This window comes from Myotis lucifugus, unplaced genomic scaffold (genome assembly GCF_000147115.1).
Source record: "Myotis lucifugus unplaced genomic scaffold, Myoluc2.0 scaffold_119, whole genome shotgun sequence".
Lineage (NCBI taxonomy): Eukaryota > Metazoa > Chordata > Mammalia > Chiroptera > Vespertilionidae > Myotis > Myotis lucifugus.
The window spans coordinates 1,897,831-1,916,222 of record NW_005871167.1 but is presented as its reverse complement, the minus strand read 5'-3'; the positions used below and the strand labels follow the sequence as shown (position 1 = coordinate 1,916,222).

The 18,392-nt window shown below is 48.0% G+C and overlaps 1 protein-coding gene across 2 annotated transcripts; it reads right to left on the bottom strand.

Moving 5' to 3' along the window:
* Positions 1 to 52: 52 nt before the first annotated feature.
* On the bottom strand, positions 53 to 17,050 carry AVIL (advillin). 2 transcript variants are annotated; one of them, XM_006093536.3, is made up of 19 exons: positions 16,708 to 17,050; positions 15,338 to 15,412; positions 14,456 to 14,652; positions 12,963 to 13,071; positions 12,771 to 12,881; positions 12,263 to 12,465; positions 11,722 to 11,800; positions 11,536 to 11,634; positions 10,730 to 10,883; positions 10,533 to 10,633; positions 9,914 to 10,051; positions 9,655 to 9,813; positions 8,700 to 8,879; positions 7,248 to 7,393; positions 6,999 to 7,143; positions 5,326 to 5,514; positions 4,654 to 4,722; positions 3,624 to 3,740; positions 53 to 643 (listed from the first exon to the last, which is right to left on the bottom strand). In XM_006093536.3, the coding sequence occupies exons 1-19, from the start codon at positions 16,771 to 16,773 to the stop codon at positions 530 to 532; spliced, it is 2,451 nt and encodes an 816-aa protein (XP_006093598.1). In that variant the 5' UTR covers positions 16,774 to 17,050; the 3' UTR covers positions 53 to 529. The 2 variants fall into 2 exon arrangements, with proteins under 2 accessions (XP_006093598.1, XP_023613788.1); XM_023758020.1 differs by lacking the exon at positions 16,708 to 17,050 and having other exon boundaries at positions 15,338 to 15,906.
* Positions 17,051 to 18,392: the final 1,342 nt, after the last annotated feature.

Below are 18,392 nucleotides of genomic sequence, written 5' to 3'. Positions count from 1 at the left end.
CATCACATAATCACTAGAATGGGCAAAACCATAATACGGAACAGAACTCGCATTTGCTCATATAGGTATCTTTATTTGAAAAGTTAAAAGCTCTGGCACATACAGATCTGGGCATTTGGATTTTGGCTTTGGGATATACATGTAATTAACTTCAATGATTTGTGGGTTAAATCGGTTTTGGAAATACTGATCTTAAAATTGGAGACAAACTTAGGTTTCTGCCTAAACACTTTAAACTTAGTTGCTGTTTTTTTGTTGTTGTATTACTTTTGGCTTCTCCAGACTCATGTAGTTTTAGTGCTTTCCGCTGAGGCTTTAGCCAGAAGGCCACAGAAATTAAAAAGTGAGTATATAACAACTAAGGAATGCAGGGATGAGAAAAATGGAGAACATGCTGTGATTTGCAGACCCTGTTTTATCTAAATGAAGTAGCTGAATGTTAGGCAACAATTGGTAGATAAATTCTTTCCTGGTATTGGCACTATCTGCTCTCTTCTGTGCTCTTGCAGTATGTCTCTGCTTGCTTGATTTAGAAAAGCCCCTTTTCTTTCTTCATTTGGAGCTGTTTCCAGCCAGGCAGAGCAGCAAATTGCCCTCTTGTGATGCCAAACACAGAAACAAAGTCCTGTTCAGAGAGGTAATTCTAAGAAAGAAAAGAAAGTTTCCAGTTAAAAGGAAGCATGGCACCTATCAGTGCCAACAGTTTGGGAGAGTGGGGCTAAGAGGGATAGGACCTTGAAGGGGAAGGAGACTGGATTTTAGAAGTTCGGTAATAGACTTAAATTATTCATTGGAGAGTTCTTCCAGTTGTAGAGTCCCATCTTGGCCTGTGGAAGAACTGATTAGGTTCACTTCTCTCACAGAGTCACCTGGCACCAGTTTCTTGCCAGAGGGACAAGAAATGGGTTATATATTATGTATGATTTCTAGACATTAGGTTTTGGCTACATGGAGAACTAAATGGAGTAATAGTTTTCTTTGCTTTATGCCCATATCTGTCATTTTTATCCAGACTTTTTTTAAAAGTTGATTTTAGAGAGAAAGGAAGGGGGGAGGGGGGAGAGAGAGAGAGAGAGAGTGAGAGAGGAGAGAGAAACATCAATTCGTTATTCCACTTATTTATGCATTGATTGATTCTTGTATGTGCCCTGACTGGGGATTGAACCCAAAATCTTGGTGTATGGGGATGATACTCTAATCAACTGAACCACCACGCCAGGGCCCAGACACTTTCAAATACAAGATCAGGTGGATCTTGTTGAGAGCATAAAATTTTCCTAACATTTATTTATTGGTGTTTAATGAGTATTTCCCATCCAAGTAACATTATTAATATATGACCTGTGCTTTTAAGAAAGCTGTCATCTTGTACTCAGGAGTTGGTTAGATAAGATGTCGTGGAAAATCTAGAGACTCTTCCCAAATCAAATCCTTCAAGGGGGAGAGTAATTCATTCCACATGAGGATGTTAATCCATTTAACCAGAACTAAAGAAGTGTCTGCTATTTGTCGAGTACTGTTTTAGGTGGTGAAAAGCTGAGAAGGGACGTGAATGTGATGGTGAAAAAGACAGATAAGGCCCTTGCTCTTAAGGATACTACTAGAGGGGGAGACAGACAATACACAGTATAAAGGGACTGGAGGGGTGAGGGAAGCACTGTTAGGTAGGGTAGTCAGGGATGGCCTTCTTGGGGACGTGATATTGGAGCTGAGACCTAAATATTGAGGCGTTGACTTACTTTTTTTCTGGCAGGAGCAATAGCAAGTGTAGAGGCGCAAAGGCTGGAATGAACGTGTTAGAAGAAAAGCAGCTACTGGCTGAAGGGGGCTAAGTGAAGAGGGTGCTGGTGTGTGGGATTAAATCAGAGGGGGCGGGGGCAGATTGGGTTAGGGCCTTGGATGCCATGGAAAGGACTTCGGTTTCTTTTGTATGTGCAGTAGGAAGCCATTCAAGTGCTTTAAGTAGAACAGTGTCATCTGTTTCAATAGCTCATTGGTTGTTAGGTGGGGAACAGATTGTAGGAATGGTGTAGGGACCAGTTGGGGGACTATTGTAGTAGGCCATGATGGCTGGACCAGACTGGCAGCAGAGAGGTGGAGAGCAGTGGACAGAGGCTAGCTGATGGATTGATGTGGGAGGTGAGAAAAACATATCAAGGAAGAGTCCTGGAGCCCTAACCAGTTTGGCCCTCGGACTGAAGTGTCCCAAGTTCGATTCAGGTCAAGGGCATCCTTCAGCTCTGATCGGTCTACGTGCCAATTGATGTAACTCGCTCACATCGATGTTTCTCTCTGTGTGTCTCTCCCCCTCCCTTTCACTCTCTAAAAATCAATGGAAACATATCCTCTGGTGAGGATTAACGCCCCCCCCCCAAAAAAATAAAAATAAAAGAAAGAGCCCGGTAGGGTGGCAGGCGGCTGGCAGCGAGCAATGGAGTCAGTGGGGATGAATAGTTACTTATTAGTGTCAGTTGTTTGGTGGTGGTGGCTGCGGTGACCAAGAAGGGGACGGGATGGCTTGTAATGTGTGCCCCTCAGGGAGAGCAAGAGGGAGAGGACGCGAGAGAACGAGGGAGTGGGGGAGAGAGAGAGAGAGAAACATTGATCGGTTGCCCCCAGTGCACATCCCCACGGGATCAAACCCACAACCTAGTTATGTGCCCTGACTGGGAATTTAACCCCCCACCTTTTGGTGTACAGGATGATGCTCTAACCAGCTGAGCCACACCAGCCAGCTATTTGCCTAAACTGGAACTTAAGCTGCAGCCATTTCTTTGTGGATGTGTCTAAAAACCTAAGGACATCGTATGATGTAATTTGTTACAGAAGGCACAGGATACTAAGAGTCATCAAAGACAAAGTTGGAGGAACTATGACAACCAAGAATAGCCTAAGGAGCCCTACCAGTTTGGCTCAGTGGATAGAGCGTCAGCCTGCAGACTGAAGGGTCCCAGGTTCGATTCTGGTCAAGGGCATGTACCTTGGTTGCGGGCACATCCCCAGTAGGGAGTGTGCAGGAGGCAGCTGATCGATGTTTCTCTCTCATTGATGTTTCTAACTCTCTATCCTTCTCCCCTCCTCTCTGTAAAAAATCAATAAAATATATTTTTAAAAAAAGAATAGCCTAAGGCCGTGGTCAGCAAACTGCGGCTCTCGAGCCACATGCGGCTCTTTGGCTCCTTGAGTGTGGCTCTTCCTAAGTCTTAGGAGTACCCTAATTAAGTTAATAACAATGTACCTACCTATATAGTTTAAGTTTAAAAAATTTGGCTCTCAAAAGAAATTTCAGTTGTACTGTGGATATTTGGCTCTGTTGACTAATGAGTTTGCCGACCACTGGCCTAAGGAAACAATACTGCTCAGTGTAACAGGATGTCCTGGATAAGATCCTGAAACAAAATGGACAATGGAGAAAAACTGAGGGTATCTGAATAAAGTATATTCTTTGGTTAATAATAATAAAATAAAAGAAAGAAAGAAAGAGCCCTGTGTTTTTGAGATACTGGTAGCTCGAATGTCTGAGTGCTTAGTGTTCCAGAAGTGTCCTCGGCCGTGTAGGGAGACAGGCACTTTACTCCTGGAGAGCTGCACTTGCATCAGACACAGCTCCTTCAGCGACTCACCTCCTTTTTGGCAGGGTCCACATCCTCAGGCAACTCTTGATTCTGATTTTTCAGTAGAACTTCTATAGGGTAATATTTTATCTCAGAATTCAGGGAGAGGGTTGTATTCCTCATGTCCTAGGTAAAATAGATGAAAACGGAGACACGGTAAAAAACTGTTCAGGTTTGTGCAATCGAAGGTCTGTGTGTATAATATTAAAATTTTGGTTTATACCACTTCACTCTTTGTAATTAGCTTTTAGAACAGTTGTCCCCAAACCTGGCTGCATGTCAGAATCGTCAGGGAATCCAAAATATTCAAACTTTGGGGTCCTTGGGAAAGCTGATTGAATAAATATAAGGTAAATCCTGTGTAGCCAGTTTGGCATCAGTGCTGTGCTTAAATCTCATTAAATATTGTGATCGCATCCCTTCTCTTGGCACTTAACTTAGGCTCTGCATTTCCAGGCTTTAAGTGACTTCAGTTGAAGTCATACTTTCCTTAAATACATTTTAAAGATGCGACATCACCATTAGCTTTGGAATCTTGAGTTTGTAGAGCACAAAGGACATAGTTGCCAGTTGGTTTGGACAGCTGGTGTTGTCCAACTCATCCTGATGTTAAATTGCTGTTGAATTCCTGGCAGAGGCTCCACTTCTTTTAGCCATTAAAATAGGGGTAATGGTCTGAATTTCTATGGATTCTACTGTCAGGAACTGATAAACATATCATTTGGGTTAGAAACTTACTACTTCTGAGAAATGCTGTCAATAAATTTAATCTGTCCTGAATGACAGAGAGAGTTGAATACTAAAATTAGTTTTTGTTGCTTTTTAAAAACAGTAAGTCTGTTCTAAATTCTGGAAGGTGGTAAACTAAGGAACTTGGCTCTGAGACCTGCTTTTCTATTCATTAAAACAGTCTTCATATCAGAACAGACGACTTGAGTGATACTGAGGACATGACAGGGGTCACCCTGTGACATCTGTAGCACTTGTGTTTCTCTTTGGCTCTGGTTGCCTGTGTGACTTGCTCCTCCAAGAAACTCACAGCAGTGATTCTCGTGATGGCAGCAGTGTCTCCCAGCTCTTCTTTTAACTGTTCATAGGATTTCCCTGCCTGAAAGGAAGAGATAGAAAACATAGGATGAAGTACTGCATATAGGGATGGCCATCTCAGGCCTAATCTGAACCCTTGAGAAAAGCAAAAATGCCAGAGAATCCCAGGACATTTCAGGGATGAGCAAAAATGGAAATCCCTTCTGGGCCCATGCAGGATTGAAAGGTATGAAACATATGCATTCTTTGCTGGTGGTCCCTCAATCCTCCGTATAAGACTTAAGACAGCAGTTGACTAGGAGTCAGAAAACCTGGTTAATTGTGTCTTCAGACAAATAATTTCTCCTCGAAGCTTCCCATCTGTAACATGGGAAACCATGTTTACAGTGGCTGTCAGGATGGTTGTAAAGCTAAAAAACAGGTGTGTGGGTATACTTTCTAAACATTATTACTTCTACATGCTGCTTATTCCTGAACTAAGCTGTGAATTCTCTAACTGGACTTCGTGCTGTGGAGGGTGGGAAAGAGAAGTAAAAAGCAGGGGACAGGGAGTAAGGGAAGTGTGGACTTGGATTTACTCAGCCCTTGAGTACCCCACTGTCCCACTGAGCTATTAATGCTGAGCTCCCTGACATTAAGAACGCCTCCCGTTCTCTGTTCTTACACTCCAAATGTGAGAGTCCCAGGCCAAGAACCAGCCTGTGAAGATGGGAAGCTCGAACCCCTGCTTGACGATCAGGATCGGTGTGTCAGTGTCTCGGCCACTAGGGTGAGTGTGCAGGTACTCCTGCGCTGTAGCCAGAGCGCTCTCCTTCTCTACGGCATTGGCCTCAGCCCCAATCCACAAGAACACCTGTTATGGTAGAGATTGAATATTAGTTAATGTGCTCATAACAAGTACCGTGTACTAGATCATAAACACTGCCCTCTCTTTCCCCCTCAGCAATTCACAGCCTCAGCAGAGAGCTTTTCTCAGAATCAGTTGACTTGTGATTTTAATTGCCGTGTGTATCTCCCATATGTACATCTCCAGACCTGAGCTCTTTCTCTGAACTTCAACTTCCTGAATCCAACTTCTTGCAAAACACCTCCTCTTGGCTGTCTTCAAGCACCTCAAATATAACACCCCAAAATGTAGCTCTTTTCTAAACTTTGGTCTGTGTCTCCATTCTTGGTGAATGGCATCCACCCAGTCATTTTTAAGGCCGTAACCTGGGATTCATCCTAAATGCCCCATATCCAGTGAGTTACTCAGGTCAGCCAGTTTCCCTTCTCTGGATTTATCAAATCTGTCACCATCTCTGCATCTCTACTCCATTGCTCCTATGTGGGCCCACGCAGCAGCACTTAACTGGACTCTAACAATAGACTACTGAGTGGCCTCCCAGCATAGTCTTCTTTTGTTCTCACCCCCATACCCCCTCTCCTATACTTGCTGGGATGCTTTTATTAAAGTGCAGTCCGACCTTGCTACTCACCTGCTTAAATTTCAGTAGCTTTCCAGGATAAATCTCAAACTTTTTCACATAGTAGGTAAGGTCCATACCTACTTCCTCAGCTGCATCTCCAGGGTGCTCTTTAGCTCTATCTTATGTTCCGATAATATTTTTCTTCCGTAGTTCCATGTGTGCTAGAATACTTCGTGCCTTGCTTGTACCTGTGCTATTTCCTGTGCCCGGAGTGCCCTCTTTACCTGATTAATGCCTATTTATCCTTGGAGATTCAGTCGGGAGCCGTCTCCTCCAGGACGTCAGCTCTGAGCTGCTAAACTGTGTGAGTGCCCCTAATCTGTGCTCCCGTGGCACCTTTTATGCACCTCCATCATAGTAAAATGATGCTCCTCCGTCCCCACCCCCATCAGCCTGTGAAGTCGCAGAGCAGGATGGCACTCTTCACCTCGGTGACATCACACCTCACTCCGTGACTAGAACAGAGGAGGTGCTGAGCATGTTTGCTGGGCCAAACTGAGGAAAATGGGATGTCAGGGGAGGTTGCCTTGGAGATACCCCTTTGTTCCTCAAAGGCCCATATCTGGGTGTGGAACCTGCTGCTATTGATCCTGAGAGAAAGAAGTGCCTGATGACAGATAGGATGGCCTGATTTTTCCCAGAGCCAGGTGGGAGAGTTCCCAGGATGGTGAGTTTTAAACAACATTCTGTTCTTTTCAACTCTGGTAAAAAGCAGGCTCTGTTATTGGTCACCACTGACAATTGTTTGATTGGCTTGGGGATGGTCCAGGGTTACCCTGGGTTTATTCTGGCAGGGGAGTTACTACATAAACATAGCCCACACTGTGAGGATCTCTCTTCTGTTCCAAGCACTCTGGCTGTGTCTTACCTGGTCCCAGGTATCCAGGAGCATCACATCACTTGGGTTCAGGTCATCCTGGGTGAATTCTGTGATCTCAGTGACAATGAACCGGCCAGTCTTATTGGAACATTCAAAGAGACGGGGCTGGACATCCAGGATTTCCTGCTGTAGTCTGCAATACAGTCCATTTGGAGGAACTGAGCTTAGAAATCATGTGCAGTTCACAAGCCTGGGAGGCAGGGGGAGCCAAGAGGAGGGGATGCTGTGGTCCCATACCTTTTGTGACTGGCATAGGGAGTTTTCCCTCCCAACAGGTCCCAGAACTCCGGGGTCTCCTGGCCCTCGGCCACAGTGTCCTCAGTGCCATTACAGAGAATCCCGGCCAGCTCCTTAGCCATTGCCCGCTCATCCCCACTAGACCCCTGAGAGTGGGGTGAGGAGAACACAGATGTTAGTTGCACATGAGCACATTGATGTAGAAAAAAAGCTTCTGAGACTAATAGCTTAGTGTAGCTAGGATCAGCAACCAAGCCATAGTACTTTGGGACAGGGGAATAGGTTTGTTCTAGTGCTGGGAAGGGGCTCTGGTGGGGGGAGGAAAACACTATGGTGGCAAAGAACAAAACTGGACTCTGAAACCACATGGATGTTGACAAGAGTCACCTTTGTTTTGGTTTCAGTTGGAATTTTACCACCTACTTTTAATATTTTTTTAAGAGAAAAATTTAAACTTATTTTAAAAATTACATACACAAAAATTCACTCTTTTTGGCATGTGGTTTTATGAGTCTTGACAAATGCATTGAATCGAGTTACCACCACAACAAAGAATCAGAACAGTTGCCCCAGCAAAAGATTCGCCCAGACTATCCCTTTGTATCCACCTCTTCCCATCCTTAACCTCTGGCAACCACTGCTCTGCTCTCCATCACACTAGTTTTGCCTTCTCCTGAGGTCAGAAACGGAATCACACACCATGTAGCCCTTGAGTCTGGCTGCCTTCACTTAGTCTCATCCTTGTAGTTGTGGGTGTTGGACACTCACTGTCTGTGTTGCTGAGCAGTACTCCATTGTATGGATGTGGTACTGTTTATCCGTTCTCCAGTGGGGATGCTTTCAGTTTCCGGTGATTGTGAAGAAAGGTGCTGTGTGCTATAGACATTTGTATGTGGGTCTTTGTGTGAAGACTGTTTTATTTCACATGGTTAAATGCCCAGAAGTGGGATTGTTGGATTGTATGATAAGTGTATGTTTTATAAGAAACATCCTCATCTGCACTTGATATTCTCAATTTTTTCAGTCATTCTAATAAGTGTGTATCTCATTGGGTTTTCGCTTGCATTTCCCTAATGACTAATGATGTTGAGCATCTTTTCCTGTTCAATTCTCTTTTGTAAAACAACTTAGTTCTTTTTAATGCAGATGCAGTCTGAATGGACAAAAATCACATTTTTCATGTTATTGTTCAGTGGTAATGCCTGTCTTATTGTAATCCACCAAACTCGTGTGCAAAGATCGTGTTATTTTGAAGTTTATGGAGTGTCTCCGGGTATGGGCAGGACGAGGACGGTCATTGACTTTCTAATTGGAGGCCTAATTGTGGGGAATGTTGGCAGTCCCTTTGAAGACCCTTTAGGAAAAAGGTTCCTCTTTCTGTGAACTCTTCCAGCTTTGCTGACAGGAGGGTGGGCACAGGGCTGGTATGACCACTGAGCCCAGCCATCTTACCTTGCCGTACCACAGGTAGTGCTCTGCCTGGGTCCGCAGCAGAAAGACGTCATTGGAGTTCAGGGAGGAGGCGAAGGCTGGCACCTCCACTGCTTTGGTGTTGGATTTGTCATTTCCTTGAATTTGGAAGAGCCTTACTGGAGGGTCGGGCTCGGCATTTCCCTTCCTGGAAGTCCCACCCTAGAGAGAAGGAGAAAAGCAGAGTCTGGATTTGAGGTGCACCATGGGAGAGAGCACTGGGCTAGCTGTTGAGGAGAACATGGATGTATTTGACACCATATTTGCCTCTGAGGAGCTTGTAGGCTAACTGGGAGAGGTGGGGGTGACCTGGAGTGATGGTACCAATAATGTTAGCTTTCATCCTGGGACCTCTGTTATATGGAGGCTTTGTGGCTGGTGCCTTACCTACATCATTTCATTGATCCTCCAAATAACTCTGTGAAGGTATCACCCCATAGCACAGATGGGGAAACTGAGGCTTAGAAACCTGGCTAATAAATGGCAAGACTAGGACTTGACCACAGACTTGTGTATATCAAGCATGTGCCATTATACATTTTTGGTAGTGCTTCAGCCAGGGCTTCATGGAAGAAGTAGGACTTGAATCTGAAGGACATTCGGTGGGAAAGGTTGATAGGGAGTGTGATATGGCACATGTGCGGCCCAGTGAGGAGACCCACCTGACAAGTGGAGCGTGTAGGTTAGGGAGTGAGGGTAGCGCACCTACACGGGTAATCTGGGTCAGTTTATGAAAGACTGTGAGCATGAATTAGGCAGTGGTTTGGACTTGAAGACCTAGGCAGTTGGGATTCACTTCAGTGTCTTAGAGAGATTAACCCCTTCTTGTCCATGGCTACCCCAAGACCTGCTCCCCACCCCTCTTCTCTACCGTAGCCCCTACTTGTTAGTTCGGAGCATTCTGGCTCATGGTGTAACTTTATCTGAGGGCTCTCACCTCAAAGATAACCAGCTTTCCTTTGAAGATGGCCATGAAGTGGCGTGGCTCCTTCCCCATGGTAACCCGGACCTGCACAGGGGCCCCATCAAACTTCCGATCCACCTCCACCGCCTGGAATGCCGAGGCTGCCAGCTCGTCCTGTGAGGCGTGGCGGCCCTGCAGCGGTGACGGGAGAAATGGCTGCCGCTGCCCTTGCCCCAGCCTAGTGGCCAGAGGAAGCACCATCTCTGAAAGCTGAGAGCCTGCCCAGGCCTACCTGCCAGATGTACAAGATGTAATGCGGCTTCGCGTAAACCTCGAATGTGTAGAGAACCAGATAGCAGTCTCCCCCATAGAAGAAGCCGTGCCACTGATGCTCCACGGGGACCAGCTCCAGGTTTTCAATTCTCCAGACCTGGGCACAGAAGGAGACAGTTCCCCAGAGATGGGGTCCTATTTGAAGAGACAGCTGCCTGAAGGGAACGGGCGGTGCTTAGCAGAGAATCCTCAGGTAAGGCACTAACATCTGCCACTCAAAGTCCCCTGCCCCCTCTGGGGCTGCTTTCCCAGTGGCGAGGCCTTATCACATTTGCATGATTTGAATCTGGAGGAGAACTGGATTGTCCCTGGTCAGGCACCTCCTGTCAGCTCAGAGGTGATTTGAATAGTTCTGCCAGGTGAGTTACTGATAGCTCACTAGGGTATCTGCCTTTCACTTCCCTGAAGAATTGTGGGAAAACTGCAGACTCAGACACCTTGGAGAGAATACTCCTAGGCACCGGAGATGAAAAGGAAAGCAAAGCAGACACAAAATCACCTGCCCCCTCCTCTACGGCAGAATAGCCAGGAGGGCCAGAGCTGCCTGCCTGCACTGAGGTGGGAATCGTTAGGCTTACCTCGACTTTTCCATTGCCGTCATCCACCATTCTTTCCTGGGCAGCTACCTCTGGTTTGGAGTGCAGCAGAGTCACATCAAATTTATCCTGGAAAACTTTAGCTGCAGAGAAGGGGTTGGGAGAAGCCGAGTGAGTGAAGATCATCCATGCCTGTCTTCCTACAGTCTCAGTAGGAAGACGGTCTGAGGCGATCTTACCGATTTTACCAATGCCGAACGTCTTCCCCAGGCCCACGGTCTGCTCCTTCACGGACCACTTCTGGAACAGCTGCTTGAACATGGCTGACTCGGCACCATCGTTGACGGTCTCCACATTGGTGCTGCTGGGGTAGCCCTTCATCTTGATGAAGTTCTGTAGACACCCCGCCACCCCCCGAAAAGCAGGTCAGTCAGGGAATGCACCGAGTCCTTTGCTGACCGGTCATTCACCCCTTTGAAGCCAGTTGGTAGGATTGCTCCCTTATTCCCTTCTGGGAGTCAGAGTCAAATTCTAACTCATTTCTGTCTAGGACAAATGTACCTAACTCAAGGAGAGGACTGAGTGGAACATTTATCATCTGTTTATTGGCCTGTCATGATGATGATTCTTATTTTCTGTTCTTTGTACACTCATGTAGAATACTGACTTTGTCTCACATTCATTTGCCCATTTATTGCTCTGTGAGTGCATCATCTGCGGGGTCTGCACAATATCATACGCTCCTTGAGGACAGGGCCATTACCCTTGATACGTGCTATCTGTCCCCTTCAATAGTAACAACCACCTTTTATTGACCCAGTGTGTACCAGGTACTGTTCTGAATGCCTTAACAGATGTTATTTAATCCTCACAACAACCCAGGGGATGGCATTGAACCTAGATTTGAATCCCAGTTTGCCCAACTTTGAAGTCCATGTATGTAACTGCACTGTGCTTTGCTCAGGGCCTGGTGTGGCTCTCTGAGCACAGCTGAAGTGGTACTGACAGAATTTTTTGGACAATGTTGTGCATCTGTAGCTCCTACCAGGGCCTTAGACATGGCCATCTGCTTCTCAGCCTTTGTGGCTCCTCTTCCTTTCCACACGTAGATCTTGGTTCCGCTGTGGTCCAGGATGTAGCAGTCCTGAAGCAGTCAGGGACAAAGGTGGTTACACTTTCCCAGGGCCTGCCCTGAGGCCAGGTCTGGCCACCCCACTCCAGCTCTGCTTACATCATGGTTCAGTAGGTCCTGGACCAGCGGCCTCGTCGCTACCTCTCTGACCACCAGCTGCCCAGCTGAGTCTGAGACACTGGAGAAAGGGAGAGGTTAGCCTGTGCCTTCTCTTCTGCAAAGCATTGTAGTGGTTGGGTATCCTCCTGGCTTTGTTTTAATGCGGAGTTTCTGGGGAGAGTTTGACTTCCTATGACAGGCATGGTGTGAATGCAGACAGGACTGTGAGGGACTCAGTTCTCCAGTGGAGACTTGTGCATCTCTCTCCAAACATCCCGTCACATCCCTGCGCAGGCATAGATCAAAGTAAAGGAACAGTTTCCCCAAGAGACCAGGAAGAGTTGCTGACAAGGACAGATGGTAGCTGCCTCCTTGAATCGGAACAGCAAGCTCTTTCTAGAAGATGCATGGGAAAAAGACTAAAAGAAAGCCAGACTCCTGCACCCAAAATGAGGAGCCAAGCAGAAGTATCCCCTTGTCTTCCAGGGGACACCCTCCCCCTGCCCCAGCTTCCAACCAGCAGCCAGGTTTAGCTACTCACTGATATAACATGATATTTGATTTCTGCTGCTGATCTATGATCTCATCTGGGACTGCAGGCTTGATAATAGAACGTCGGCCGAGGGTGTCCTGAAGCACCTTCATCAGCTCTGGGCTTGCTGCCTCCTTGTCTCCCTCGATCACTCCTATTTCAGCACGGCCCCCTCGCTCCCTGTCCCGAATATCCTTTGCCAGAAGCATAGCCTGTCAAGGAAACCCATGGAAGCACTTAGCTTCTCTGCCCCTCCCCCCATCTCTGCCCAATGGCTTTGGGAGGAGCAGCCTAGGTCTCAGACAGGAGTTACTCTGATGCTGAGGAGCCCAGGGGTGAGTCACAGACTCACACACATGGTCTCTTTCTAAAACAGACTCTACTCCAAGGCAGGGGTCCGCCTTGAATCTCAGGGAAGAGCCAGCAAGGAAGGAAGAAGGAAAAGGCACCTGAGAGAGCCACGCTCTATGAGCAGGCCTGAGGGAGAGGAGAGCAGGAAGACGGGAAAGAGCTGTACCTTCAGACGCTCCCCGCTGTTGCTCTCTGGACCATTCCATTGGATGATAACCTTCCCAAGGTCCAGCAAGAAGACATCACCTCGGTTAAAACTGTCCCAGCTCATTTCCACCTGGAGGTAGACATTATTCAAGAGGAATCCTTTGGCACCAGGTGGAGAGGCCCTGGGCCCAGAAAGAGTGGGAGGACTTACCTCCGTGGCCCTGATGTTTCTCTTCCCCTTCACATGTAACAGCCGCTCCACGTCATAGGTGTTGGTCTCCACATGCTTCATCCCAGAGGCCACACCCCCCCTCTTGTAGCTAAGGGAACATCCATTAAGTTATTGATTGAGCACCTGCTATGTGTTAGGTACCGGGGAGACAGTGGTGAATCACACAGATGCGGTTTCTGCCCATGTGGGTGACAACAGTAAATAAGCAAAGTAAACCTATATGGGAGTAATTGCTGCCACAGAAGTAGACACAGTGACAGACTTTGACAGAGTGGTGAGGCAGTCTTCTCAGAAGGTGTAACAGTCCAGCTGAGCATTAAAGGAATAGGAACCAACAACAAGGAACTAGTGTTCAAAACAGAGGGAACATTGGTAATGAAGACCCCATAGCATGAAAGAGCTTGTTTTGTGCTGGGAACTGTGTGAATGTCGGTGTGTGGCAGGGAGAGGGGCACAAGCTGGGCAGCAGCAGAAGCATCTATGACACCATGGCCTGAGGACCAACTCCCTCCTGGAATCAGTTCTGCCCCGGCACTCACCCAACCCAGCCTCCAGACCAGGTTCCTGGTGACAGTGTGTTGCCCTGTGCCCAGCAGGTCCTCAGTGGGAACTGCCAATCTGCACGAAGCTGGCCTTGGACCAGCCTCAGAATTCTTGAGCTCATTGGAATTTCTTTTTGTTTTAATCTTGAGTGCAAAGTTTTGAGTTAATCAAACTCATTAGTTCATGGAGCAGTACCAGAACCCTCTCGTTTTAGGTATTTACTATTCTCTCTTATCTGCATACCCTACTCCCAGTCTTCACCCCACCATGGGCAACCATTCTAACAGTTTAACATGGATTTATTTTTATTCTGGTGAAATGCGGCCTGTTGTTTTGTGTGCATGTGGGTTTTTTTAAAAAACAAATTGGAAAAAACAAATTGGCATTCTGTTACATAGCTCAAGGCTGTTTCTTACTGTGTTCACTAAAGCACCCTGATTTTAAGCTCTGTACATGTTAGGTATCTATCTAATCCATTGCTTCTGGCTCCTGCATAGTACTCCTTAGTGTCATGGAGTATTTTTCTTGTCCAGTCTCCCAGTGATGGGCTTCTACATTTTCTGCAGCTTCTGCCATCACTAATGATAACTGCTGTGGACATCCTGGTTCATGTGCCTTTATGGAACTGGGTATGTGAGAATTCCTTTGAATTATACACCCAGAAATGGGATTTGCCTCGGGCAGATTACTCTTTGAAATGCTGTGACAGCCCTCCCTCCCACCAGCAAGGCACAAGGGCTCCTATTTCCCCACAATCTCGCCAGCACTTGCACCGCCCAGCTCTCAGATTTGTGCTACTCGAGTAGTGGAAATTATAAGCTTGTTTGGATTTACATTTCTCTGATTACTTTCTTCATGTACTTATTGGTCCTTTGGGTTTCCTTTTTGGTAAACTGCCATTTTTCCCTGGCTCATCCGTAACTACTCACATGATACCCTGCTTGAAGTAGCCGCGGAAGGTGTCGGACTCATGGTGCTGGACCTCTCGGTGCTGCACGGGGCTGCCCCCCAGGTAGTCATCCAGCTGTGTGGCGTAGATGGCTGCGCAGCTCTGCTCATCCTGGGAGGAGTCCTTCCCGATCCAGAAGTGGATGTCCTGGGAGAGGAGACTGCCCACTCTCCGGGTCTGGGATGCAGCCAGAGAGACAGGTCAGGGACCAGCTCGCCTCCCCTTTGCTGCTGCCCCACTGGCATGGGGAGAACGCAGCATACAGTGGCTCCAGACCTCTCCCTCCCTGCAGTGGCCCCTATGTGGACCTACAGTGTGGCTCAAGCTCAGGCAGCCCCAATTCCTCTCCATGTTTGGGAAAAGTTGACAGCTTATTGTTCTCACATAAATGGAGTGCATCAGGGACCTTTTCCAACTTGGAATGCAGGCTTACCTTGTGGCTCCTCCATTCCCCTGAACTTATGGAGCTGGCACAGTGCTGATCTGTCCATCTTGTGGCTGTCAGCACTATTCATGTGGGATGTTGTTTCCTCAACTAGAATGAGCACTTCGAGGCCTGCATTTATCTGGCCTTCTTCCACACCGCTGTAATCTGGGGGCTGCCCCCTCCCCAGGATGTGCTGTCTGTGAGTTCCTTATCTAAGTTCAGACTGAGGGCCCCACCCCCACCTTCTGATGCAAAATTGAAAACTCCCACCTAAGAACGGCCTTTAAGGTCAAATTGTAGGCCTGTCCTGTATAACATGAGGAAGAATCAAGATCGACACCAGGGACCTGAATAGCATCGTCAGGTCTCTCCTCTGAGGAGCCTGGCTCTAGGGAGAAGCGTGTGGGAATGGGGGGCTGGGAGGGGGGTGCTCACCGAGAGGATGACGTAGCAGTCCCCCTCATAGAAGCTGCCATGGGCACTCAGGGGCACCAGCGCCAGCTCCATTTTCTGGAAGGATAAGGGATGTGCACAGGCTGCATTCCCTCCCACCTCCCCCTCCCCGAAGCAGCCCTTTCCTCAGTCACAGACAGCAGGGGAGAGGCAGGGGAGATGTCCCCGCTGATCTTACAGGGTGTGGCAGGAGTAGCATGGCCACCTGGCTTCTGAGCTCAGCCTGGACACCCCAGTCTGAATCTGGGTGCCTGTCCTCACCCCATCCTCCTCCCTGCTGCCCGCCCTGTGCTGTCTTGCTGCACTGTGAGGACCCTCGGCCCGCTGCAGGGGAAAGAGCTGGGTATAAGCTACACACTAAGACCTTCCCTCTGAGCAGCTGCACCACTGCCTCCGACATTGCTCTCCAACTCTGACCACCAGTGCTGGCCAAGGTCTGCAAGAACAGAACACTAAGGTTCTGTGGGGCTTTGGGGCGAGTGCCAGTCACGTGTGGGCTCCAAGCCCAGCGTCCGGGTTGGGGCCCTGCTTTATCACCTGCGTGTCTGTCTTGCCCCAGGAGGACTATTTCTATGGCCTCAGATGTAGATTTTCATCACTAACTCCAAGTGAGGTAAACCTGCAGTCATACTTGTGTGTATTCTATGTAAAATGTGTGTGTTAAATGTAAAAATATTAAATACCCCTAATTTTTGTACTTTTTAGTACCTATTGGAAATGTCCTGGGCCTCTCACACACTCAGCCGCTTGCTAGAGGCTGTGACTCTCCTTCTACGTGGAGGGTAGTGGAGTGAGGCACACCTCTGGGTTTTAGGCATCACTCACTCGGCTCCGAGCAGGGACATGAGGGTGGGTGGGGGTCCTTTCATCTGGCTGATGGGGCTTCCCAGGCCAGGGCGGTTCCTAGCTACAGAGTGCTGGAGCTCAAGGTCAGCATAGGGCTCAAGTCCAGGGGGGAGGGGGGATGAGCCGTGCCCTCTTCTGTGCAGTGCCCCAAACCTCCCCTACTTTGTGGGAGCCAGAGCACTCTGGTTCTGACAAAAGCAGCCAGGAGTATCAGTCTCCTGGGTGGGCCCTGGCCCCACCCATCTCTCCAGGGCATTTACTGGAAGTGCAGACTCACCCGAGCAGATGGCTGAATAAAGGACAAGCTTAGTTTTGCTTGGAGCCCTTCTCTCCAAGGCTAAGAACATTTCCGCCACCTGCCACCCACCTGCTTTGAACACCCAGGAGGGGTCAAAGGAAAATGTGCACTTAGATGCTGTCTCTCTCTGCTCCTGACCGGAGACAGAAGGGCTGTCCAGTATCAGGCCTGGGTGACTAGGGGGAAGGTGCGCCCCAGTTCCGCTCACCTCTATTCTCCAGGTGATGATCCCAGGGTCGTTGCCCACAGCCCTGAAGGCGCTGCTCAGAGACATGGCTCTTGTCTTCCTGGGACTGAAACATCATAGAGCAAGCGGGGAGATGAGGCCTGTCCCAGCAGGCATTCATCCAGCTTTCTTCCTAAGTCACTTCCGAATCTTGTCAGCCACCCTGCCATGTCCTGCTATTTCACAGTGATGGGGGAAATGACTTGTCCGAGGTCACATCGTTAGCCTGGCTGGCCAGGACTCCCACCCAGTTCTGCTTCCCACTTGCCACTTCCCTTGTGAAGAACTCCGGTAACACCAGGTTATTGACTGAAGGAGTGATAAATATGCTAAGCCCTGTGTTGATTCACTTTATCTCATTTATTTCTCATAAGCTGAGTGTATTTTCTTTGTCTTACATTGTAGGAAAACAGGCTCAGAGATAAAATAATTTGCCCAGGATCACACACTAGTATGAATTCCTTATCTGATCCTAAAATCTGTGCTTTTAGTGTTTTTGATGCACTGCAGCCCTTCCTAAACTTATCTAAATTCAGTGGTACACCAGGAGGAAAGCTGATGTCAAACTAAGTATTTCTAAATTGGGCTGCCTTCTCTCATTCTCGTCCCCTCTAGTTCTTCCCCGTTCCTCCACAGTCAACTCTCTGACCTTTTCTTTGAGCTTTTACTTTCAAGTAAACTATCCCAAAACTCAGACAACCCATCCTACTTGACTGATATATTCCCTGTACCTCACAGAAAAAAAAGTAAAATGGCAAGCAAGGCTGGGCCTGGGACAGAGTACAGGTGCCAACAGGGGAAGGTGGGCGTGGCCTGGCCTGCCAGTGAGCTGCTGCCCTCCCTCTTCCCGACCCTAAGGAGCCAGTGGTGCAGTGTCTGGCCTTGGGTGGGGGGAGGAAGGCAGTGGTAAAGAGAAGTCTGTGTGGATCGTGCACCATCTCTATTCAAGGCGTATCCAGGGTTATCAAGCACCTACACACGTCCATGGTCCCATAGGGCCTTTATGTAATGAGAAGGCATGCCTGGTTCTTGCTCTCAAGGAGCTTACAATCCGATGACAATACACATGATGAATATGCCCAAGAGGCAAAGGAAAAGGACCCCTTGATGGGTCTATGTCGGATGAAAACCCATCCACAAATGCTGTGTGGTGCTTTGCTATCTAGAGGCACATTGTGCTTGTTAAGAGGAGCATGTCTGGCCATTCTTTCCTTGAGCTGTGGTGGATGAACCCGGGTTTGGAGAATATGCGCTGTTTAGTATGTATTTTAGTGAAAACACAAAAACAAACGCCCTTTGTCTACTGCTATGGCAGGACTAAAGCTGAGCAGCGAGGCGGAGCAGCCACTGTTTGAGGATTTAATTTGATAACTTGCATCGCCCCACCCTGTGCTGCTCAGAACTGCCAGGAAATATTTGTTCAGGTTTTCTTCAGACCCTCCATTTCAGTCATTCAAGGCAAATGCTGTTAGTAACTAGGCAAAGGGGACAAGGGCCAATGAATTCACTCCTTGAAAGTAGAGAAGTGTCAACCTGGTAAAAGCCAACCCAACTGGCATTAATTAGGGCCGTCTTCGAGGCCAAAAGCAGTCCCATTTGTCAGCAGGAAGGATCTTACGGGTCCTGGGTCCCCCAAATGCAGGAGAGGACATGCTCAAAGGGACTTC

Coding starts and splice junctions, on each gene's coding strand:
- AVIL (XM_006093536.3), bottom strand. CDS start 16,773: ATGTCTCTGAGCAGCGCCTTCAGGGCTGTGGGCAACGACCCTGGGATC. Junction 11,635..11,721: donor AGGACCTACTGAACCATGAT/GTAAGCAGAGCT, acceptor TGACTGCTTCAG/GACTGCTACATCCTGGACCA. Junction 10,884..11,535: donor TGGCCATGTCTAAGGCCCTG/GTAGGAGCTACA, acceptor GGGTGTCTACAG/AACTTCATCAAGATGAAGGG.